Source organism: Camelus bactrianus, chromosome 20, assembly GCF_048773025.1.
Source record: "Camelus bactrianus isolate YW-2024 breed Bactrian camel chromosome 20, ASM4877302v1, whole genome shotgun sequence".
NCBI classification, from domain to species: domain Eukaryota; kingdom Metazoa; phylum Chordata; class Mammalia; order Artiodactyla; family Camelidae; genus Camelus; species Camelus bactrianus.
Window position 1 is genome coordinate 19,389,591 of NC_133558.1, and position 23,923 is coordinate 19,413,513.

Sequence of the window (23,923 nt, forward strand, 5' to 3'; positions counted from 1 at the left end):
AAGGCTGCCCCTCAGGGAGGGCACAGGGTGTGGCTCCTCTCTCCCCTGTATTATCACTCTCCCACTCTCTGCTGCCTCCTTCATTCCTGCCTACAGCTGCCATTCCTCCCATTAAAATGAATCAAACAAATCTAAATAAATCAAAACAAAATACTCCCATAAACATCCACCACTCTATGTCCACTTCCCTCCCAACTACTGCCCCATGTCTATGACTCTCCTTACAGAACAATTCCCAAGTCCATTCTCACACCTACTGGGTTGTCTTTTTATTTTTAGCTAATGGATATATGCATATAGCTTTAAAAGTAAAACACTTCTGCAAGACTTGGTATCAAACAGATGTCCCCTATCTTCCTTGTCCCCCCGTCTTCTGAATCTCAGAGACAAGCTATTTTTTGACTTTTAACTGAGGGGGGAGGGTATAGCTTAGTGGTGCATATGTGTTTAGTATGCACGAGGTCCTAGGTTCAATCCTAAGTACCTTCATCAAAAAATAGACAAATAAATAAACTTAATTCCCCTGCAAAAAATTTTTAAAAACTTTCAGTTGATTCTCTAATTATTTCTTCTGTGCCTCTAAATAGCATGTTTATAATACTCCTTTGTTTTCAGTTTTATGTACCATCTTTAGTTAATTGGTTCTTCTTTCACACACCACCATCCTCCCACTATAATTGTAATTCATAAACTTAGAAATCTTACCATTTTGATTAGCTCATGGTGCAGTGTTTGCATTGTTATGATGATGGAAATGTTAGTCACAACTGAGCACTTAGTAGACGATGATCACTTTTCTTTCCTTGAATGATTTTTTTTATTTTCCCTGGAATAAATAATACCTTAGTTTTGTTGTACTCACTTTAAATCATTCCCAAACTCTCCACAGAGCCTAAGTCTTCCCAAATATCTTTGAGCACATCTGATATTCCACTAACTTCATCTCTATGCACAGACCTGTCCCACAGTCCTCAGTCCTGCCTGGTGTGGACGGGGTCCCTGCACACGTGGGGCAGAGCTGACGTCCCAGATCCCCTTCACCTCCTCCTGGGCAGCCCTCTCCGTCTCTTGTTTGGCTCCCCTGAGGTCTGGATCCCATGTGTTTCCTGTTCTTTATTTTCTCCATCATCCCCGCCTCCCCCACCAACTTTGCCTAATAGTGTCCCAGGGAAAAGAGCACAGAAAGTACAACACTGAAACTCCGAAATGTCTTAGGCTCCCCCAGGGCTTACATGATGATTTCATATTGAACTCTGTTGGAAATACTTTTTTCTCTCAGAATTCAGAAGGCATTGCTTCACTGTCTTCTAGCCCTTTGACGTTTTCAAGGTCTCTTCTTTTCCACCCTCTGTCTGAAATGTCATTGTGATGTGTCTTGGGCTGGGTCCGTTTTCATCTCCTGCACTAAGAGTTTGGTTAGGCCATTCAGGATGTAAATGCTGGTCTTAATCTGAGTTTTCTTATGATTCCTACTCTCCATTATTTTTGAAACTCCTTTTATTACCTTGTTAGAATCCCTTGATTGACAGGCGAGTGTTCTAACAGGTCTTGTCTCCTCCTTGTTGGTACTTTTCCATCTACTTACTGACAGTATGACTCTAATCTTCCACTTCATCTGTTCAAGTATTCATTCTATGACATTATTTTTAATTCCCAAGAGCTCTTTTTCATTCTATGATTGTATACAATCATATAGAATTCCGGTTTTGTTCCATATTCCATTATCTGCTCCATCTTTCAGATATTATTGATAACAGCGGCAGGGGACCTGTCGGGACTCCTGTTATCTGCTCTCATGGCATCATGAGCTCTTCCTCACGGCACTTAGGACAGTCGTGATGTGCATCTGTCTCGGTCATTTCTGTCCCTCTCCCGCACAGCAGAGCCCGTCTCCCATCACCAGGCGCCTAACTGTTGTTCTCCTCGGGTGTCTCCAAATCCTGATACAAAGTGGCCCCAAAAGAGACGTTCCTTAACTTCTCTGAGTCTCCCTTTCCCTGTTTGCACAAAGGGACCACATATTGGGCCCCTCATGGGTTTGCTTTGAGGCATAAATTGACCCCGTATGTAAATCACATGGAATGACTGCCTGAGACATAGTCAGTGCTCCTCTACTCATAGTGACCATCATTACAGTGATTGTAGCATTGAGATTATTTCTACTCTTTGCTTCTATAATTCAAGATACATCCTTGAATGTGTATTTTTGAGAACATGTCTAATCATCTTCTTATGATAAATTTCTAAAACAAAAATTTCTGTGTCAAAATGTAAGCATATTGAAATTGTTGAGACACTTTGCAAAGGTGCTCTTTAGAAATTTTGTAACAATTTTCAATCCTATTAATCTTTATAACAGTGTATTTTTCCTATACTCTTTTCAAAATCAATACTCTCCTCATTTATTTTCATTTTGTCAAAATGGTGGATTTTAATTCATTCCCATTTCTTATTCCGCATTTTCATTTTTTGTTTACATTTATTTATTGCTAATATATTTGTTTGACATTAGCATTTCTTCTTTTCCAAATTGTTTTCTAATATCCTTTAGTTATTTTTAGTTTGGGATATAGTTACTTTAAAATATTGAATTCAGAAGGACAAAGCAGCCTCCGACCACAGGAACTGGTCTGACACTTACACGGGCCTCAGTGTTGTGAGAATCAGGGCCGGGGCTCCCCACTCGGCCGTGTTATTCTGCTGTTGACATAAGTCATCTCACAGCACTTCGACATCAGACAGGTACACCTGAGACCATGACACAGGGAGACAAGACAAGACCATGACATCATTCTGTACATTGGAAGATCTATATAACTCAGTGAAACAATGTATTAGCTAAAAAATTTCGTTCATCAGTACAAGAGACATTCAGTGTGCAAGACAGGCCTGTGGATTTTAATGTAACAGAACAGGAAATATTCAGTTATATTGTTTCAGGCCCACTTTGCAAATAACCTTTGAGAAGCTACTACTTGTGTAGTTTTAGTTTTGTATCAAAAAGGAACATTCCACAATTATCTGAAAAGGTTATTAAAAATACTACTCCTACATATGTGTGAGCCTCTTTATAGACTTCAATCCAAATAAGGGATTAAACGAATTGAAATTAAATTGAAAATCCAGTGGTCTTCTAATGAGACAGACGAGAAAGAGACTTGCAAAAATGTAAAAATGTAAAAAGCTTCACCTTCTCACTACCATGCTTATTTTGGGAAATAGTCATTGTTCGTATTAAACGCAGTGGGATATTAATATTTGTTGCGGCCAGCGCAACAACGGTTCCTTTAAACAGACAGGCGACACAGCACTTACGAAAAATAGACACAAGAATAAGATAAAAGATGGGACCAGGGGACTTGAGACCTCATGAATCAAGAGCCCTGAATGCCCGGTCTGCATCATATTTATTATGATTCTCTAGCAGGAAATAACCTAAGAGTAGTTTAGAGGATGACTGAAGCCTAGTACCAACCACCAGGCCCCCAGCGCTCTAGGTTAGCTATTAAAAGATAGTCTTCATCCTGTCTCCCCCTGGCTTCATTCTTCCGACTTGTGAATTGGTCAGGTCTGTGTCACAGACAGCCTTTTGACCTCCCTTTAGCAAAAGGCAGAGTGTAAATGCTGGAGCAGTTTTCTGTTCATGTTTGCTCAGTTTTCTGAGACTAACATCATTTGCCTCCAGGAAGCATCTGGTTTCTGTTTAACAGCCTTAACCTGTTAAAGGGAATTTTGTATACTCGTTATTCTTTAGGAGACATCACATTGTTCTGTATTCCCACAAATATTTACTTAAGTGAATTATTTAAATTGAAGTACTGTCAATTACAATGTGTCAATCTCTGGTGTACAGCACAATGTCCCAGTCTTACATATACATATATATTCGTCTTCATATTTTTTCCATTAAAGGTTATTACAATTTTTTAAATTTAACAGTATTATTCCTAGTATGGAAATTATCGATAGAAGTAGCCACGGAAACAACATTATCATCCTTGAGGTGTTCCTAACTTGGAAGACTGTATAGATATTCTGACCAAAAGCTTTGAAAATTGCTGAATTAGCCCCTGGGACAGGACTCAGTGAGACAGCGTGAAGAACAGCTCTCAGTGCAGGAGGGGTGGGATCACAGCAAAGTCCCAGTTCCCCGGGAGGCCGTGGCTCTCGGGGGTGGAGGGGTCTCATCGAGGGCGGGGACGATCTGTGCTGGGGATGCCCCATCTCCCCGGGCCTTCCTGCCTGGACACTGGTGACGCGGTCCCAGTTCTCACTCCCATTGGTGTCGCGTTTCTAGAGAAGCCAATCGGTTTCCAGTTATAAACTCAGTATGGGCCTGTCCTCACTCTGGTTCTCGCAGACTTTCAGGGTGAGGATCTGGTGGCCCCGAACCCTTCTCCTGCTGCTCTCCGAGGCCCTGGCCCTGACCCAGACCTCGGCGGGTGAGTGCAGGGTTGGGAGGGAATGGCCTCTGAGGGGGAGGAGCAACCCCCTCCCCCCGCCGCCCCTCGCCCAGACCCGTCACCCCTCCTCTAACCCTCCCACTCCTCTCTCCCACCCTGAGGTCCTGGCCCTTTTTCCACCTGCCACCGCTTTAACGTCTAGCGAGCACCCTCATCCCTGCCCCGCTTTCGCCCCTTCAACATCAGATCCTGGGACCCGCGTCCGCAGGAGGGTCGCGCAGGGTCTCACCCCTCCCCGCCCCCAGGCTCCCACTCCATGAGGTATTTCGAAACGGGGGTATCCCGGCTTGGCCGCAGGGAGCTCTGGTACGTGGAAGTCGGCTATGTGGATGACACCCAGTTCGTGCGGTTCAATACTGACGCCGCGAATCCGATGGATTCGGAGCGCTCCAATGGAGCCGCGGGCGCTGTGGGTGTAGCAGGAGTGGCCGGTGTACTGGGATCGGGAGACACGGAGAAGCAAAGGGAACGCACACATTTTCCGAGTGGGCCTGAACACCCTGCGCGGCTGCTACAACCAGAGCGAGGCCGCTGAGCGACGCGGGCCCGGATCCAGGTCACGATCCCCATCCCCAGGGACGGGACGGGGGCCCCCGGGTCTCCAGGCCGAGGGTCACCCAGATATTCCGCGACCCGCCCGGCCCTCGACCCGGGAGTACTCGGCTGGTCTTTCACCGGGTTTCATTTTCGGTTTAGGTTTAATCGCTGCTGTTGGTCAGGCCAGCGGCCGTGCTGACCGCGGAGGTGCGGGTGAGTGGGCGGGGCTGACCCGGGGCGGGGGCGGGGTCTCGCACCTATTAGGGCAGGTAAGGCTGCGACGTGGGGCCGCATGGGCGCTTCCTCCACGGGTACGTGCAGGACACCGACGACGGCGCGGATTACATCGCCCTGAACGAGGACCTGCGCTCCTGGACCGCGGCGCACCCTGCGGTTCAGATCACCCTGCGCCAAGCGGGAGGCGGCCGGTGTGGCCGAGGACGACAGGAACTACCTGGAGGGCACCTGCCTGGAAGGGCTCCGCAGACACCTGGAGAACACGAAGGAGACGCTGCAGCGCGCAGGAAGGAAGGGCCGCGGGGCCTCCACGATCTCCCCTCGGGCTGGAGCTGGCGTCCCACAAGGAGAGGAAAATGGGATCCGAATGGCACAGAATATACATAGTGACTCACCAGTGCCTTGATTTTCTCTAAAGGACAATTAAGGAGCGCAGCCTCTTCTGGGATAAAGTGGGAGACCATCCCTGAAATTAACTGATCAGCTGTGCCCTTTGCCCCAGGCCGCCATCCTGTGAGCCATGACTCTCTCTCAAGGCCTGTTCTTAGCCTGAGAACACCTTTGGATCCTGACTCCAGCTTTTCTAACATATTCACCCTCCACCCACTCAAGACCATTAGTCTGTATTTCTCCTCTTGCACTCCTGAAGCCTCCTGTGTTGACTCTCAACCCGATTCTATACTTTGAAAGCAATACGAGGTATTCCCATACCTACCCAATCCAGGCTGGTGTCCCAGGTTTGTGCTGCTTCTTTTCAAACCCATTGTCCTCTCCCTTCTCAGGACTGTCACCTGATGGTGCTTCAGTGACCAAAGGAGGTAACCTAAAGTCTTTATTTTCTGATACTCTTTGCTCAGACCATCCAAAGACCCATGTGTCCTGCCACCCCATCTCTGACCATGAGGTCACCCTGAGGTGCTGGGCCCTGGGCTTCTACCCTGCGGAGATCTCACTGACCTGGCAGCGTGATGGGGAGGACCAGGCCCAGGACACGGAGCTCGTGGAGACCAGGCCTGCGGGGGACGGGACCTTCCAGAAGTGGGCGGCCCTGGTGGTGCCTCCTGGAGAGGAGCAGAGATACATGTGCCACGTGCAGCATGAGGGGCTTCAGGAGCCCCTCACCCTGAGATGGGGTGAGGAGGGAAACAGTGGGGTGGAGCTTCTTCTCAGGTAAAGCAGAAGCCCTTCTGGTGACCTTCAGCAAGACTGGGACTCAACCCTGAGGTCAGGGCCTGTTTCCTTCTCTTTGCAGAGCCATATCCTCAGCCCACCGTCCCCATCATGGGCATCACTGTTGGCCTGGTTCTCTTTGTGGTCACTGCAGCTGTGGTGGCGGGAGTTGTGATCTGGAGGAAGAAGTGCTCAGGTAGGGAAGGGAGGAGAGATCTGAGTTTTCTTGTCTCACTGGGGTTTCAAGTCCAGGTAGAAGTTTGCCTGCCTCCTTACTGGGAAGAACCATCCACACACACATGCTTGCCAGTCTGGAGCTGAGTGCTAGCACTGACTCTTTATAAAGCATGTGTGAAAATGAAAGACAAATTTTTCACCTTGATAATTCTGCCTGGGGACCATTTTACCAGAAGTCAGATGTCAGACGGGAAGGTCCCCACTGAGGACAGACTTCTGGGAGGACAGTTGGCCCAGTCCTCCCACATCTTTCTTCATGTTCCTGATCCTGTCCTGGATTACTAGTCACAGATCTGGAAACTTCTCTGTGGTCCAGAACTAGGGGGTTTTCTAGGAACTCATGACTCAGCTTTCTTCCTAGCCTCCCATAGGATGTTCTCTTCTCACAGGTGAAAAAGGAGGGAGCTACACTCAGGCTGCAAGTAAGTAGGGAGTGAGTGTGGTTCCTGAGACCCTTGTGACGGCTCAGCCGGGAGGCCATGGGGGGAGCTCACCCCTCAGAGTTCCTTCTCTAGTTTCTCTCCTGTGGGTTCTGACCACGTCCTGGTTTTGTTCTCCTCCAGGCAGACAGTGCCCAGGGCTCTGATGTGTCTCTTACGGATCCCAGAGGTGAGACCCTGGAGGGCCTAGACTGGGAGAGGGGTTGGGGCAGAGGGGATGCCCTGGGTGTGGGGATTCTCTGAGTGGGACATTTTGGGCATATGGGGGGCTGTTGAGAATGTCAGCACTTCCATGACTGACCTGAATCGGTTCACAATTCTTTTCTTTCAGAGTGTGAGACAGCTGCCTTGTGAGGGACTGAGTGATGCAAGATGTGTTCACGTCCCACTTTGTGACTTCAGATCCCCTGACTCCTGTTTCTGCAGCTGCGTCTGAATGTGTCTGTGCTCCTATTACCATAATGTGAGTAAGTGGGGAGAGTGCCCCACCCCTGCCCCCCAGGACCCCTCCCCACCCTGACCTGTGTTCTCTTCCCTGATTGACTTTTCTTTTTCAGCAGAAGCAGGGCTGGGCCGTCTCCATCCCTGTCTTAATTTTGTGTTGCTCTGAGTAATACTGTCTTACTTTCCTAATGAGAATGAATCTGGATATGAATTTATTACTGCCTTGATGGGTTGATGGAATAATAAAGGTGAGGATTCCCAAAGTTTGAGAGAGGAAATAAATGGAGCACTGAGAACCTTCCAGAATCTGCATGTTTGCTGTGTTGAGTCTGTTGCAGGGGGGACAGGAGAAGTATGTGAGGAGTGTGGGCAGGGACTGTGCCCAGTCAGTGCTCAGTTCCTTCTGGGCTGTGGAGGGGTCACTACTGGGATGGGTCATCTCTGTTCCTGTGTCCCTGTAACTTCAGTAGAACCTGGTCCCACCAGGACCTGTGATCACAGGGACCCAGAAGTCACCTGGGCCTTGTCCTCTCTGGAAGATATTGGCAGTGAGGGCAGTGAAGGCTCAGACCAGAGTCCAGCCTTCAGCCCGTTTATTTTTGTGTTTATATTTTGCCTATTTAAAAAAATTTTTTAAAGTATGACTGTTCTTTTTCAAATTTAGAGCTCTGTTCTCATTCTGCTCTGGGTGTCTCCCATCTCTGACACCAGTAGGAGTCATTTTTGCCAATCATTGTCCCCACAAGTCCCAGGGGTCCCTGCACACAGGCTCTCAGTGGTATCACGAGAGAAATTCTCAGCCTCATCCAGCTCTTGCCCTCCTTCTACTGCTATTTCTGGGATTCTTCTCTGCGTGTTTCCCTCACCTTTTTTGTAGAACAAAGATTCTGGAATTAGTGAAGAGGAGGGACCGAGTAGTTTCACATCCTCATTTAATTCTTACAGGATTTCTGTCTTCTCTGCAGCCACTCCCTCTCTCTGCCCTTAGATCTAGTGATGGCTCCAATCCCAACTCATGGATTAATAGAGCAGATCTGATGTATATTTACTGTAGGTTGGACCATAGGACCCATAAGCGTAGGATCATCTTCTGAGAAGACAGATATCATTGTGTGTACTGTGGAGACGGGTGGCTGTGGGGTAGAGGGGAGATCATCACTTGTGAGAGACGGAAAAATGCTTTGAGGGGATGAAAATGTTCCAAAATTGACTGTGGTTATCATCACACCCCTCTGTGAATATGCTAAAATCAATACTTCCCAATGGTTGAATGAGATATGTGAATTATACCTCAATAAAGCTGTTCTAACAAAAAGTTCTGACCCCATATCAAATGAAGCAGAATTGCCAGAACCACCATGGTGACTGAGCAGGAAGACATGAAAAAGCTCAGGGGAGTGGACATGCTAGCATAAAGTAAAACCGGAAAAAACCCAGGAGACTGTTTCCCAAAGGAAACTTTCTCAGGTAATAAGGAATGAGCAAGTGAGCAGATTATTAACCCCATTGTGTCTGTCCTTTCTAGGAGAGGACTGATTCTAGGTGATAATATTATAGCAGCATCAGGGATAATAGGATCCCAGAACGTCAGAGGACAGGTGACAGCAAGGCAGAAACAAGGACTAAATTCCTAAAAGCCAACAATGTCAAATAGATGCAGAAAAATCTGACTGCAAGGTCTTTATGGAAATGCTTGGTAGATCGTGGCATTTCTAGGGACAAGGTGGATGGACAGCCAGCAAGAGTGTTGTTTAGCTTATAACCAAGAATACTCTATCCTGCAAGGCTCTCATTCTGATTTGATGGAGAAGTCAAAACCTTCACAGTAAACAGAAGCTTAAAGAATTCTGTACCACTGAACCAGCTTTACAACAAATGTTAAAGGAACTTCTCTAGTCATCAAGTAAGAAAAGAGAACAAAAATAAGAATGGGGGGGACCTATAAAAGATTGCTTTGGCAATTTGGGGACTTTTATGGTGCCATAAAAATTTTGGAATTGTTTTTTCTCGTTCTGTGAAGAATGTCGTGAGTATTTTGACAGAGGTTGCATTGGATCTGTAGATTGCTTTGGGTAGTATGGCCATTTTGATGATGTTGATTCTTCCAATCCAGGAGCACAAGCTATCTTTCCATTTCTTTGTATCATCTTCAGTTTCCTTCATCAGTGTTTTACAGTTTTCAGAGTATAGGTAACCTCCTTGGCTAAGTTTATTTACAGGTATTTTGTTGTTTTTTGATGCAATGGGAATGTTTATGCCAGTTATAAAATTCTGGTTTTTGAAGTGAAAAAAAAAAAAAAGATTGAAGGGGTGCAAATGGCAAAATAGCCTTCCTTTTTATGGGTGAGTTGTATTCTATTACATGTATATGCTGCATCTTCTTTATCCATTCATCTATTGATGTGCACTTAGGATGCTTCCATATCTTGGCAATTGTAAATAATGTTGCTATTAATAGCGGGTGTATGTATCTTTTTGAATTAATTTTTATTTTGTTGTTGGCTTTATTCCTTTGATAACTATGTAAGTTTAAAAAGCTTAAAGCTCTAAACATTCTTAGAAACAATGAACAGTACATATATGTTAATTTTTAAAAATACATGCAGTGTATTGTGTATATGTATTTACATGCAATATATTGTATACATGCAGTCAAATTGTAACAATTCTACCTAATAAAACTGAAAAATGAAAAAAAAAAAGATTAAGAAACCTTATTACAGCCTGAGAAATTAAATCTATTCTTAAAGTTAAATTTGTGTTTAGCTGAGCTAAGTCCTTGAAGACTTCAGTGCCTCTTGAAGACGTGTCTCCCTCTAGCTCATGTCCACATTTACATGCCTGCTGGCTCTTGTAAGCAGTTTTGGCTGAGACCCCTGCATGGACTGTAAGAACTTTGCCCCCCCCCCATATTTGCTTGTTGACTTTTGATTTTGTACCAATACCATGCTGTTTTGATTACTGTAGCTCTGTAGTATTGTCTGAAGTCTGGGAGAGTTATTCCTCCAGCTGCTTGTTGACTTTTGAATAAATAATATTTTAAATTTTAAAAAAGTGTTGTTTAACATGATAATTAATAAGAATAACTGAATTGAGAGCTGAGATGAGTTGCCTAATAGAAAGTTATCATTTCTTATCCAGCTTCCAGACTTGAACCAATTCTGAGACCCAGGACTCACTGGCTGAAGGGAGCTGAGGTCCCCTGAGGAAATACCCTAGAATATATGGCAACTGTGTACAGTAGGAATTCCCTTCGTCCTTCCATATAGGAACCAATGACCATTTTTCAGGTTTCCATTAACTGAACAAAGGAAGATCTAGGTCCCTTTATGTCTGCTGCATAGAGTCCAATCTGACACTGATACCTGGAAGCCAAAGCACCATCCTGAACCCCCACTAGAGAAACATTGACAGAGATGACTTAATTTGAGTCCTGTCTTAGGCCCACCCGTATGTCAGTGGGTTCTCAGTCTCCACACATCCACTTGGTGGGAATCTCCTCAGTTTCCAAATATTTCGTTGGAGGGGATGTATGTAGAGTTTCTAAGAATCCTTATATTGGTTCTTTCACCTGTAGAGCAAATGTTTTTAGTGAGAAAAGACAAGAAGAAGCCCCTGAAAAAGCCTACCAAGTTCAGTCAAGACAGAACATTAAAAACAATATTGTATCTTGAGAGTAATGAAAGAGATAAACGTCCTCCTCAGAGACTTAAAGGATGGGGGGGGGGGTCCCTTCCCACAACCACTAGATTCACCCCTGAGGTTCTTGCAGAAACCGGAAGTGTCATTGCCAATGGCAGTGAGACAGCGCTAACTCAGCCCTGCTGCCTTTTTCTTCATTTCCAACCTTTGTGTTTCCATCTACACAGTTCTCTCTTTTAATCCCAAATTACCTGGAAGACTGGGACAGGTTTTCGGGAACGTAGTTTTGATCTGGATTGCTGTGGAGTGAGCACCAAATCCTGTGAACTTGATCTCTTTATTTGTCCTATGCTCTTCACTCCTAGTCTCAGCCCTGTGAGAGGCCGTCAGGTGGTTCTCAAAGGCACCCTGTGGTGGGCAGACTCTACGTTAGTCCCCAGTGTTCGCCCCTCTGGTATCATGCTCTTGTGTAATAGACACTTTTGGAATATAAACTGGACGTAATGACTTGCGTGTAACAAATAGAAGAGGGCAGGTGCTGGGCTGTATATTTTGGAATCACTGGGGGAAGAGACATGAGGGACCTGGGGTCAGTTGTCTCAGGCTGGCTGTCCAGGGCAGGCTGGGGCAGCAGAGATTTCCCATGGAGCCAAATGACAAAGGACCCTGTGTTCCTTTCCTACCTGAGGAATTTCTCCTCTAGATCTCAGCCCCCACAGCCCCTGCCATCAGACAGTTTGAGGAGGAGGAAGAGACACCAGCAGTGATTCTCATCCTGGCTGGAATGTCGAGGGAACTGTCTGTAAAAGGAACAGGAAGGAAGTGAACAAACCAAGGCTCCCAAATCTAACACCTGGTGATCCACACACTCCCCTAGGTCAGACCCCATGTGGAAAGATGAGAAGGGTAGCAGTCTCCAGTCTCCCTGTGCTACCCCCTGGGGCCCAGCTCTCTTCTGCAACTGAGAATACTTGCTAAAAGCTTTTGTCTGAACCAATATGGGGATTCTGGCCAACTCTACATATGTCCCCTCCAATGACATGTTTGGAAACTGGGGAAATTCCCACCAAGTGGATGCGTGGAGACAAGAGAACCCACTGACATATGAGTGGACCTAAGAGAGGACTTGAATTTTGTCATCTTCCTTATGTGCTTCTCCTCTCATACGGGTTCATGGTAGTACTTTGGTTCCCAGGTATCAGTGTCAAGTTGGACTCTGTATCCAGTAGAAATAAAAGGACCTAGATCTTCCTTTGTTCAGTGAATGGAAATCTGAAAAATGGCCATTGGTACCTATATGGAAGGACGTGGGGAATTCCTACTGCACATAGTTGCCATGTCAGAATTGATTTTAGCATATTCAGAGAGGTGTGACCATACCCACAGACAATTTTGGAACATTATCATCCCCCAAAGCATTTTTCTGTCTCTCACAAGTGATGATATCACCTCCACCCCATAGCCACCTGTCTCCACAGCACACACAATGATGTCTGTCTCCTCAGAAGATGATCCTACATTTATGGGTCCTATGGTCCAACCCACTGTGAAATTACATTAGACTGTGTTACAAATCCATGAGTTTGGCCTGGAGCCAGCACTAGGATTACTAGATCTAAGGGCACAGAGAGAGAGAGCAGGCTGCAGAGAAGACAGAAATCCGGCAAGAATTAAATGAGGATGCGAAACTACTGGGTCCCTCCTCTTCGCTAATTCTATCATCTTTGTTTCATAAAAAAGACGAGGAAAACATGCAAAGAAGAATCCTGGAAACAGTGGTAGAAGAAGGGCAAGAGCTGGATGAGGCTGAGAATTTCTCTCTTGATACTGAGAACTGAGAACCTGTGTGCAGGGACCCCTGGGACTTGTGGGGACAATGACTGGCAAAAATGACTCCTACTAGTGTCAGAGATGGGGGACACCCAGAGCAGAATGAGACCAGAACTCTAAATTTGAAAAAGAACAATCATAATTTTTTTTTAAATCCTAAATAGGCAAAATATAAATACACATAAAAAAGATGGGCTGAGGGCTGGACTCTGGTCTGAGCCTAAGTTGATCTGGTCACATGAAGCCCTCACTACCAGTGTCCTCTACAAGGCCTGGGTGACTTCTGAGTGCCTGTGATCACAGGTCCTGGTGGGACCAGGTTCTACTGAAGTTACAGGGACACAGGAACAGAGATGACCCATCCCAGTAGTGACCCCTCCACAGCCCACAAGGAACTGAGCACTGACTGGACACAGTCCCTGCCCACACTCCTCACATACTTCTCCTGTCCCCCCTGCAACAGACTCAACACAGCAAACATGCAGATTCTGGAAGGTTCTCAGTGCTCCATTTATTTCCTCTCTCAAACTTTGGGAATCCTCACCTTTATTATTCCATCAACCCATCAAGGCAGTAATAAATTCATATCCAGATTCATTCTCATTAGGAAAGTAAGACAGTATTACTCAGAGCAACACAAAATTAAGACAGGGATGGAGACGGCCCAGCCCTGCTTCTGCTGAAAAAGAAAAGTCAATCAGGGAAGAGAACACAGGTCAGGGTGGGGAGAGGTCCTGGGGGGCAGGGGTGGGGCACTCTCCCCACTTACTCACATTATGGTAATAGGAGCACAGACACATTCAGACGCAGCTGCAGAAACAGGAGTCAGGGGATCTGAAGTCACAAAGTGGGACGTGAACACATCTTGCATCACTCAGTCCCTCACAAGGCAGCTGTCTCACACTCTGAAAGAAAAGAATTGTGAACCGATTCAGGTCAGCCATGGAAGTGCTGACATTCTCAACAGCCCCCCACATGCCCAAAATGTCCCACTCAGAGAATCCCCACACCCAGGGCATCCCCTCTGCTCCAACCCCTCTCCCAGTCTAGGCCCTCCAGGGTCTCACCTCTGGGATCTGTGAGAGACACATCAGAGCCCTGGGCACTGTCGCTGCCTGGGGAAGAACAAAACCAGGACGTGGTCAGAACCTACAGGAGAGAAACTAGAGACGGAACTCTGAGGTGGGGATGATCTCCCCCCCATGGCTTCCCAGCTCCACCATCACAAGGGTCTCAGGAATGACAGTCACTCTGTACTTACTTGCAGCCTGAGCATAGCTCCCTCGTTTTTCACCTGTGAGAAGAAATTATCATGTGAGATGCTAGGGAAGAAGACTGAGTCATGAGAAGAACCCCTTGTCCTGGACCACAGAGAACTTTCCAGAACTGTGACCAAAAATCCAGGACAGGATCAGGAGTATGAAGGAAGAGATGTGAGGGACTGGACCAACTGCCTTCCTGAGGGGAGTCTATCCTTCTGAATTTTGACTGCTGGGAATCTGATCCCCAACTGGAATTATCAAGGTGAAAAATCTTTCATTTTCACAAGTGCTTTACAATAAGTGGTAGCACTCAGCTCCAGATGGGCAAGCACGTGCGTGTGGATAGTTCTTCCCTGTAATGAGGCAGACAAACTTCTACCTGGACTTGAAACCCCAGTGAGACAAGAGAAGTCAGATTCCCTCTCTGTTCCGTACCTGAGCGCCTTTTCCTCCAGATCACAACTCCCGCCACCACAGCTGCAGTGACCACAAAGAGAACCAGGCCAACAATGATGCCCATGATGGGGACAGTGGGCTGAGGAGGTGGCTCTGCAATGAGAAGAGAAGGGGCCCTGACCTCAGGCTTGAGTCCCGACCTTGCTGAAGGTTTCCAGAAGGGCTTCTGCTTGATCTGAGAAGAAGCTCCACCCCCGTCTCCCTTCTCACCCCATCTCAGGGTGAGGGGCTCCTCAAGCCCCTCGTGCTGCATGTGGCATGTGTATCTCTGCTCCTCTCCAGGAGGTACCACCAGGGCTGCCCACTTCTGGAATGTCCCGTCCCCTGCCGGCCTGGTCTCTACGAGCTCCGTGTCCTGGGCCTGGTCCTCCCCATCACGCTGCCAGGTCAGTGAGATGTCTGCAGGGTAGAAGCCCAGGGCCCAGCACCTCAGGGTGACCTCATGATCAGAGATGGGGTGGCGGGACACATGGGTCTTTGGAGGATCTGAGGAAAAAGAATCAGAAAATTCACACTTTGGGCTACCTGCATGGGCCACTGAAACAGCATCATGTGACCATCCTGAGACAGGACAGGATAATTGTGCGGTGCCAACTGGTGCCTACTGAGGCCTTGTGATCACCATCCCTGGGCCCTCAGATGTCTGCCTGCAATCCCGCACAAAACCAATGTACACCTTTTCCTGATGTGTGTTTGCCTTAGCGGAATTAACAGCCTTGGAAAATGCCTAACCTCCCCATAGCTCAGGCTGACTTGTCTCAGGCCACATGTCCTCCTTATTGGAGTCATAAATCCCACTACGCTGCTCATGTCAGCCAATCAGAAATCTGCTCCCCTATCCCTTTGTGTTCACAGCCCCTTCCTCAATAAAAGACCCTGCATGGTCACCCTCGGTGCTCACACAGGCACCTCTCATCTGTGTGGCCCGCTGTTGTCTATGACAGTATACCTAATAAACTCCTTCCCTATTTTCATTCTTTGTCTCAGGTAAATTCTTTTACTGCCTGTGCATCAGCCCATTGTGTCCCCCAATGTTTGGTGGCCCATATAGGGAACCCCAAAACACATGGGGACCCCACCAAGTATGACGAGCCCTACGGGTGGATCTCCCTTTCTCTGTCCTCCCTCCCCTTCCTACGGGAGCCGCTCCCCTTGGCTGGATGAATGCATACTGGAGGGCAGATTGCCAGGCAGGCTTCCCCCTCCCCTTCTCTGCTTTACTCTCTCTCTCACTTCCCTTCCTGCTGTTCCCTAGCGTTTGGGACTTCCCCAAGTCTTAGGGAGGACTGAGGAACCCTGGGTGGGCTACTCTAGTGGGCTCTAAAACTCGGTCTGACAGAGGGGAGTGACCCCAGCCCACAGTGGTGACCACACACGGAGAGGGTCTTCTTTTCCAAGTCCCGTCTCTGGGTCAGAGGGGACTTTGCATCTAGTCAGGGAAGGCACACGTAAGGACTGGTCATCTCGTGCCTTGAGACACCCAGGACCCTGTATCCTGGTTGGCTTCAGACACATAATAGGGAGCGGTCGGGCCAGCAAGTAAAAGCAGTGGGAGGTCCACCCCATAAACTCCACACTGTGACCCAGTACAGACTTGCCTCTTCTTGCTCTCTGTGGCCTTAATTTCTGAGCCTAACTGCCAGACACTGTCTTCCTGCGTCTCCCTCCCACACTGCCTCTGTGACCTGGACACTTCAAATACATCAGCTGAGCCTCCGATCCCCATGCCAGGTAGAAGCTGCCAGCGGATGAGTCTCTCCCCTCTTCTCTTCTTTCTAAACTGCTCAGCCCTTGTGCCAGTTCAGCCTTGGCACCAACTCCCTTTTAGCCTTGGTGCTGGTGGGCTGGTTGCCCTCAGCTCTTGCACTGGTCAGTTTCTCAGCCTCTGCGCTGGTGGCCTTGGCACTGGTTTCAGCTTCTCTTTCTCAGGGGGTGCCCAAAGTAAGAGGATGCTGGCAGTTTGACCTCTCTTCTTCTGGGTTTAGCCGCCTCTTTCTTGTTAGCCTCTCTCTTTCTGGGGGACAGACGCCCCAGAATAGAGTCTGCACTGGTTTCCTTCTCTCTTTGATACCTGCCCTTAATCACTACAGGAAATGCTCCCTCTATCCCCCAGGACTCACCTTTGGGTTTCATTTTAAAGAACTGGGATAAGTGTGATCCCCAGGCCTTAAAGACAGAGTGCCTTGTCTTTTTCTCTAACACTGCCTGGCCACAATACCAACTCCCATATCAGGACACTTGGCCCCTTAATGGGACTCTGTAACACCATCTGTCAGCTCGATCTCTTCAGCCACAACTTAAACAAATAGCCCAAGGTCCCATATGTCCAAGCCTTATGGCTGTCTCTCATGGAGTCCTCTTGGGCAAGTTCTGTCTAACTGGAAAGATTTTAGTTATGAGCGTATGAGAAAAAAATTATATTATAACACTGTGTGACCACAATATTCTTTAGTCTCCAAAGAAAAATGGTTTAGAGAAGCTGTTTGAAAATTCCAAAACTAGTTCTTTTGCATATATAGTTAGAAAAAAAAAAACTAGCTTCAAAATCCTAAACCTGAGAAAACAAAGATATTCCTAAGAGAAAGCTTGAAGTTAACCTTTATAATGTCCTTATAATACAAACACAGCCTGCTATGTCTAAGACTTCAGCGTTGGGCTAATTAGTAAAATTTCAAACCAAAGGAAAAAAGTGGTAAAAGGCCTTCTAAAAACTCAAGCAGAAAAACTATGAGATCTCTGTCTGTGTCTGTCTGGATATATGTATGTCTGTGCACACATTATACGCATGAGATGTCTCTACCTCTAAAAATGTTATCAGAATTAAATTTATAAAAGAGCTCTATTTAATTGACCTAAAATAAGTGCTTACAAACTAATTCTAAAACAGCTAAACAAAGTAACTTACAGGGTCACGTGAACTGGAAAATATTCAGTATTAAATTAGTAGTACCTGGCATTAAAGTTCACTGATTTAATTAATATAGACAAGTCATCCATGTTAAACACAATACTTCTGTTGTACATAGGCTTAATAAAAGTCAAATAAGACCTTGTTATATCTGTTACAAATTTGTCAACAAAAAATAACTTGGTATGGTGAAATTCTTATAAGTAAATTAAATACAAATGAGATAATAAGACACTAAAACGTTAATTACTAAACACTGGCTTCCCCTTGGAGAGAAACTAAAACTATTTAAGACTATTAATAAGTATGTTTGGTGCCCCCCTGAGATGTTCTCTATAAGAAAACGTGGTTTTTAGAAATTGTTAGTATTTACGTTTGCCAATCTACAGAATGCTAATGTAAAAGACAATTCATACTTGCCTACTTCTTAGTTTTCACTGGAAATTCCAATTTAAGAGTTGATGATTCTATTTTGAATATTTATTTGGAGCTACTAGAAAAAAATAAAGGAAACATTTCAGTATACAGTAGGAAAGTGAGATATATGTTTTCAGTAAGAAAGGTGCGAGGGATGGAACTGTGTTCAGAGAAAACAAAAGTAGGTTTGTCCTATAGCTGGTTGTTTCTGGATGGAAAAATAAGGGACAAAGTAATACAGATTCAGAAAGTGATAAAAGGTTTGTAGAGAAGAAATCCTGAGAAAAGAGTTTTGTGTATGGTTGGGATTGACTAAACTTAGTCTAAATAAATAGATTTTGTTGTTAAAAGTAAGTTGATACATACTGAGTTTTGATTCTCTATGTTAAAAAAAATTAAGTTTCTTAGAGTACAACTTTTGATAACAGATTGTGTATCTGTGCCTTTAAGTGACTTATATCTGTTTTTAAAACCACTGTCACTTTGGTTGAATGAGTAAGTAATGTTTCACAGTGACCAATGATTTTACCTGACCAAATGTTTTAAAACTTTTAACAAGCCTCCCAAATATCAAATTGTAATTAACGTCCTTTTAACCTCCAGCTAACTTTGGAATGCTTCAGAGAGCCCCTGAAACTTCCCAAAGCGAGACTGAAACTAGTTAGGTTCATTTGGTATGTTAAATTACATGGGAACTATTGTCAAATAAATAATAAATCTTCTAAGGTTATACTGTATGAAAAAATATTATTAGTATAGATATTCTAAAGATTTTAAGGAATCCTAAAGATCTGGTATGTCTGGTAAAATGTTACCAGTTATAATTCTAGTTACTATCTTAAACTGTTCTGTCACAGTAGTAACAAAGTTTCTGGACAATTGCTTTGTAAACAGGGTTATAGCTGTGTCTGCTTAAGTCTTTTGTCATTCATAAACAGTACAGTTTTACTCTGATGCCTGTTTTGAAAAAAATGCTTTCTCTTCAAAAAGGTTAATTTTAAAAAAGGAATTCTTTAACACATACAGGTTTCTAATAACTTTTAAATCATACTGCTAAACTGGGTAATAAAATTTTTTTAAGTCTAATAAAAACTCTGATTTCATAAAACTGTTAACAAAAAAAGATTAGTTACATGGAATTGAGTAAAACAATAAATATGGTTATAATTTTTAATTTTATCTAAAATAGTACTGGCTTTTAATCCATGCTTTTCCAGATATTAAAAAAAAATCCTTCTCAAGCTAATTCTGACATAACAATTCAGTAAATTATACCTCTGTAAACAAAAGTGAAACATTTATCTTTTTCTCTCTACCTGATCCCTGCAAAGACTGAAAACTCTTAGGCTCTCAACAGCTTTATAATTCGCCTAAATCTGTAAGACATGGCTTTCCTGGCCTTGAGAGACCTTTTAAAAATTCAACCTGAGACAACTTACAAAAAAAAAAAAATTCCAACACAACCAATTTAAAAGAGCCTATATGACCAGTTAATCAGACAATTTACAAACAAATTCATCTTAATTTGTCTGTATTTGATAAATGAGGGTAATTATAGAGGAAAACAAGATTATGTTTCAGTGGATATTTTAGTTTTGTTAACTGAAATCTGTATTTACTAAGACACACTGCCCAGACCATTCCTTGCTGTTATGTTATATTGTTACAAAGTTTAATTAAATTATTAAAAGGAAACTCTAGGTTTGTTTCTGAAGCTCAGTAATCTACCCTTGGATGAAAATCAAATGCCCCATGACCTACCAGAAATTATGCATACTAAAAACAACATAATTTAAGGGCAATCTTCAACCTAAACGGAAGGACCTTTATCAGGTACTCTTAATTAGCTCACAGTAAATTGAAGGAAATTGACTTTTGGATTAATTTCCACTCCAAAAAGGGCCCCCACACTGGACTGGCCAATAGAGAGGGCTGCTGCACCTTAAAATGATGCTCAAATGGAGAAAAAGCTACCAGACCAGAATGAGAAAAAGACGACATCTGAAGTAGACAGCTGACCCAAGACAGCAGATCAGGCCTGTATACCAATTACTTTGATAATTGTTCACACCTTTGCCTAGAAACTAAATGTATCTCACAATCTTATGTAGAGCTAAGTCTTACATAACTGTGTGACTGAGCCTCTGATAAAATGATGACAACTTAAAGCAGTTAGCCAGATACATAGTTCTATAGATTTATGATTGTAATAGTGTAACTCTAAATATGGAAAGAAGCAACAAGAGGGAATATTTTCCTGGACCATAACAGACTAGCAAGGCAGGTGGTCCAGAGCCTTCTTGGTGCTGTTAATAAGGCCTAGTCCCATAATAACACATGGCCTATCAACAAAATCTTCGCCTGACCTAGGGATGAGCATTCCTAGCAACAAGGAACAAAATGGTCATAAAATGCCTCCCAAGCTGTGGTCAAATTTATGATCATCAGGGGCCCTGCCAATTAAAGTTAGCACTTGCCATCTGCCACTACAGTCACTAACCTCCAGCACACCCTAAAAGGAGCTCAGGGTGGAGATCAGGAATGAGACTGGGACTGTGCTCTGGGACAACTGGCAAAATAGGCCTTCAGATAGTTAGACATTTTCAGGAAAAGATGTTATGAGCTCAATTCTTGCATCTTCTCATATCTAGAAAAATACTAAAATCATTAATGGTGACATCTACTTTGGCCATTAAAGAGAGCTGTTCTTACAAACCAAAAGATGAGACCTCCGCCCAAATGCCAAAGATCTGATGTTGCCAATCTGTTGAGGGGGAAGCAGTGTCACCTGGTGCCTGCTGAGACCCTGTGACCCCCATTCCTGGGCTCTGAGATGTCTGCCTACAATCCTTCAAAAAAACAAAGTACACCCTTTCCTGATGTGTGTTTGCCTTAGCAGAATTAACAGCCCTGGAAAATAGCTAACATCCCCACAGCTCAGGCTGACTTGTCTCTGGCCACGTTTCCTCTTTTTTTGGAGTCATAAATCCCACTACCCTGCTCGTGTCAGCCCATGTCTCCATCTTACTGGAGATGTAAACTCACTGTCCTCCAGTATACCAAAGCCCCTTACCTCACTTCTAGCCAATCAAAAGTCTGCTCCCCATCCCTTTGGGTTCACAGCCACTTCCTCAATAAAAGACCCTGCTCGGTCACCCTCGGTGCTCGCACAGGCACCCCTCGCCTGTGTGACCCGCTGTTGTCTATGACAGTGTACCTAATAAACTCCTTCCGTATTTTCACCCTTTGTCTTTGGTAAATTCTTTAACTGCCTGTGCACTGGATCGCTGTGTCCCCTCAACAAATGGTTTTGAAAAGAAGCACAAATCCCAGACACCATCCTGGACTTGTATATCTGGGAATATCTCCTAATCCTTGGAAAATTCAAGAATCAGGATGAAAGCCAAGGTACAAGACTCCAGAACTGTAAGGGGGAGAATACAGAGTAATATTCATGACTCTGGGGGAGGATGAATGAATCAGAAAAGCTGGAGTCAGGCCTCCAAACATGCTCTCAGGTTGAGAACAGGCCTTGAAAGAGAAAGTCCTGGTTCACACGATGGCAGCCGGGGTCAAAGGGCACCACTGATCAGTTATTTCAGGGATAGTCTCCCCGTCTTTATCCTAAAAGAGACTGGATTTCTGAACTGTCCTGTAGAGAAGTGGTGCCACTGGCGAGTCACTCTATTGTACAGAATATGGAGACCTGGGCGGATTCCTCCCTCTCCCAACAGGAAGCTGGGGCTGCATTCCCGTAGGATCCCATCCTCCTCTCCTTGCGGGACGCCAGCTCCAGCCCGAGGGGAGATCGTGGAGGCACCGCGGCCCCTCGTACCTGTGCGCTGCAGCGTCTCCTTCCCGTTTTCCAGGAATCGTCTGAGTGACTCCACACACCTGCCCTCCAGGTATTTCCTCTGGCGCTCTGCCTCACCGGCCGCCTCCCACTTGCGCTGGGTCATCAGCGCTACCGCGTCCGCCGCGGTCCAGGAGCGCAGGTCCTCGTTCAGGGCGATGAAATCCGCACCGTCGTAGGCGAACTGATCGTACCCGCGGAGGAGGCGCCCGTCCGGCCCCACGTCGCAGCCGTACAGGTTCTGGTAGGTGTGAGACCCTGACCCCGCCCCGAGGTGAGCGCCGCTCCCCCAGCCCCCCACTGATTAAACCTAAGTTGAAAATGAAACCGGGTCAAAGTCCCCGCCGGCTCTTCCGGGTTCGGGGAGAGGGGAGGGTCCCGCGATATCGGGGTGACCCTCGGACCCTGGGACTCAGGAGACCCTGGCCCGTCCCTGGGGATGGGGGTCCTGACCTGGGCTCACCGGACTCGCTCTGGTTGTAGTAGCGACGCAGACTGTTCAGGTTCACTCGAAAAATCTGTGCGTGGTCTTTAGAGATCCGCGTGTTCCGATCCCAAAACTCCGGCCCCTCCTGTTCCACCCACCGCGCTCGCGGCTCCTCCCTCGGATTCGGGGCGTCGCTGTCGAACCGCACGAACTGCGTGTCGTCCACGTAACCGACGGAGATGTAGCGGGGCTCTCCGCCGCCGGGCCGGGACACCCCCGTGTTAAAATACCTCATGGAGTGGGAGCCTAGGGGCGGGAAGGGGGTGAGACCCGGCCCGACCCTCCTCCTGGCGAGGCCCCGGGTCCGAGGTGATGTGGCCGGGTAGGGTGATGGGTCTGGGCGGGGGACGGCGACCTCGCACCTTTCTCGGGATCCCTGCCCGCCCCTACCCCCGGGCGGTCCCCTCGCTCCTGCCCCACAGGGGCCGTTTTCTCCCGACCCCACACTCACTGGCCCAGATTTCGGTAGGAGCTAGGGCCCCCGAGAGGACCAGGAGGAGAGTTCGGAGCCCCAGTGCCAGCATCTTCGGAGTCAGTTGAGAAGCAGAGTCCAGACCGATCGACGAGGACTTCATAACCCGGTGACGCTGATTGGCGTCTCTAGAAACCCGACACCCAATGGGAGTGAGAACTAGGACTGTGTCACGAGTGTCCAGGCAGGAGGACCAGGCACAAGCTGTGAGAGAGAAAGTGAAACCCGGGGAGATGGGGAACCCCAGCACCAAGCGTCCCCGCCCAAGACCCCGCTCTCGGTGAGACCCCGAGAGCCACGCCCTCCAGGGTACCTGGGATTTTGCTATGATCCCTCCCGTGCTGCACTGAGAGCTCTTCGTCCCACTGTCTCCCTGGGTCCCGGCCCTGGGTTGTGTAAATTGATGATTTTCAAAATATTTTGGTCAGAATACTTAAACTCGTACAAACTAGTGATGATCACAAGGATAATTTTGTTTATGTGGTTATTTCCATCGCTATTTTTCACACTAGGAATAAATTTTTATTTTTCCTTAAGAGATAACATTAGTAACCTTTGCATTTAATATAAAAAATAATTTCCAAAAAATACACATAGTAGTGAGAAGACTGGAGCTTTTTACATTTTTACAAGTCTCTAGTCTGTCTCATTAAAAGACCACTGGATTTTCATGTTTGCTGCTGCATTTATTACGTTATTTTGATTGAACTCTCACACATATGTAAGAGCAGTATTTTTAATAACCTTGTCAGATAATTGTAGGTGGTCCTTTTTGATACTAAACTAAAATTATCAAAGTGGTTGTTTGTCAAAGGTTATTTGCAAAGTGGTCCTGAAACAATATCAGTGAATATTTGTTATTCTGTTACATTAAAATTTACAAGCCTACTTTGGACACTGAATGTCTCTTGTACTAATGGAAGATTTTTTAAAATAATACATTGTTTCACTAAAAAGTTATACAGATCTTCCAGTGTCAGTCTTTCAAGAAAAAATAGTATTCCATAAAATAGAGGGTAGTTCAGTTCACACAAATTATTTTACATGGGACGTAGTACTTTGAAATGT

At 45.8% G+C, this 23,923-nt stretch overlaps 2 protein-coding genes and 1 pseudogene across 4 annotated transcripts in view; 2 read left to right on the forward strand and 1 right to left on the reverse strand.

Moving 5' to 3' along the window:
- The window catches only part of LOC105074082 (saoe class I histocompatibility antigen, A alpha chain), a 68,739-nt gene extending 60,901 nt beyond the window's left edge, over positions 1 to 7,838 (forward strand). Inside the window, exons 8-9 of the transcript XR_012501025.1 lie at positions 7,418 to 7,547; positions 7,642 to 7,838. The gene's annotated coding sequence lies outside the window, so the exon portion shown is untranslated. The remainder of the gene's footprint in view (positions 1 to 7,417; positions 7,548 to 7,641) is intronic.
- LOC105074139 (popy Class I histocompatibility antigen, A-1 alpha chain-like) lies at positions 4,301 to 7,838 on the forward strand (annotated as a pseudogene).
- A 5,644-nt stretch (positions 7,839 to 13,482) lies between these two features.
- On the reverse strand, positions 13,483 to 23,015 carry LOC105074081 (HLA class I histocompatibility antigen, B alpha chain). Of its 3 annotated transcripts, none has more exons than XM_074348334.1 (8): positions 22,835 to 23,015; positions 22,360 to 22,629; positions 21,879 to 22,154; positions 14,929 to 15,204; positions 14,698 to 14,811; positions 14,262 to 14,294; positions 14,068 to 14,149; positions 13,483 to 13,903 (listed from the first exon to the last, which is right to left on the reverse strand). In XM_074348334.1, exons 1-7 carry the CDS (start codon positions 22,956 to 22,958, stop codon positions 14,091 to 14,093), a joined length of 1,152 nt encoding a protein of 383 aa, XP_074204435.1. In that variant the 5' UTR covers positions 22,959 to 23,015; the 3' UTR covers positions 13,483 to 13,903; positions 14,068 to 14,090. The 3 variants fall into 3 exon arrangements, with proteins under 3 accessions (XP_074204435.1, XP_074204436.1, XP_045377589.1); XM_074348335.1 differs by having other exon boundaries at positions 13,483 to 13,905; positions 14,068 to 14,115; positions 14,929 to 15,117; positions 22,835 to 22,989; XM_045521633.2 differs by lacking the exon at positions 13,483 to 13,903 and having other exon boundaries at positions 13,979 to 14,115; positions 22,835 to 23,011.
- Positions 23,016 to 23,923: the final 908 nt, after the last annotated feature.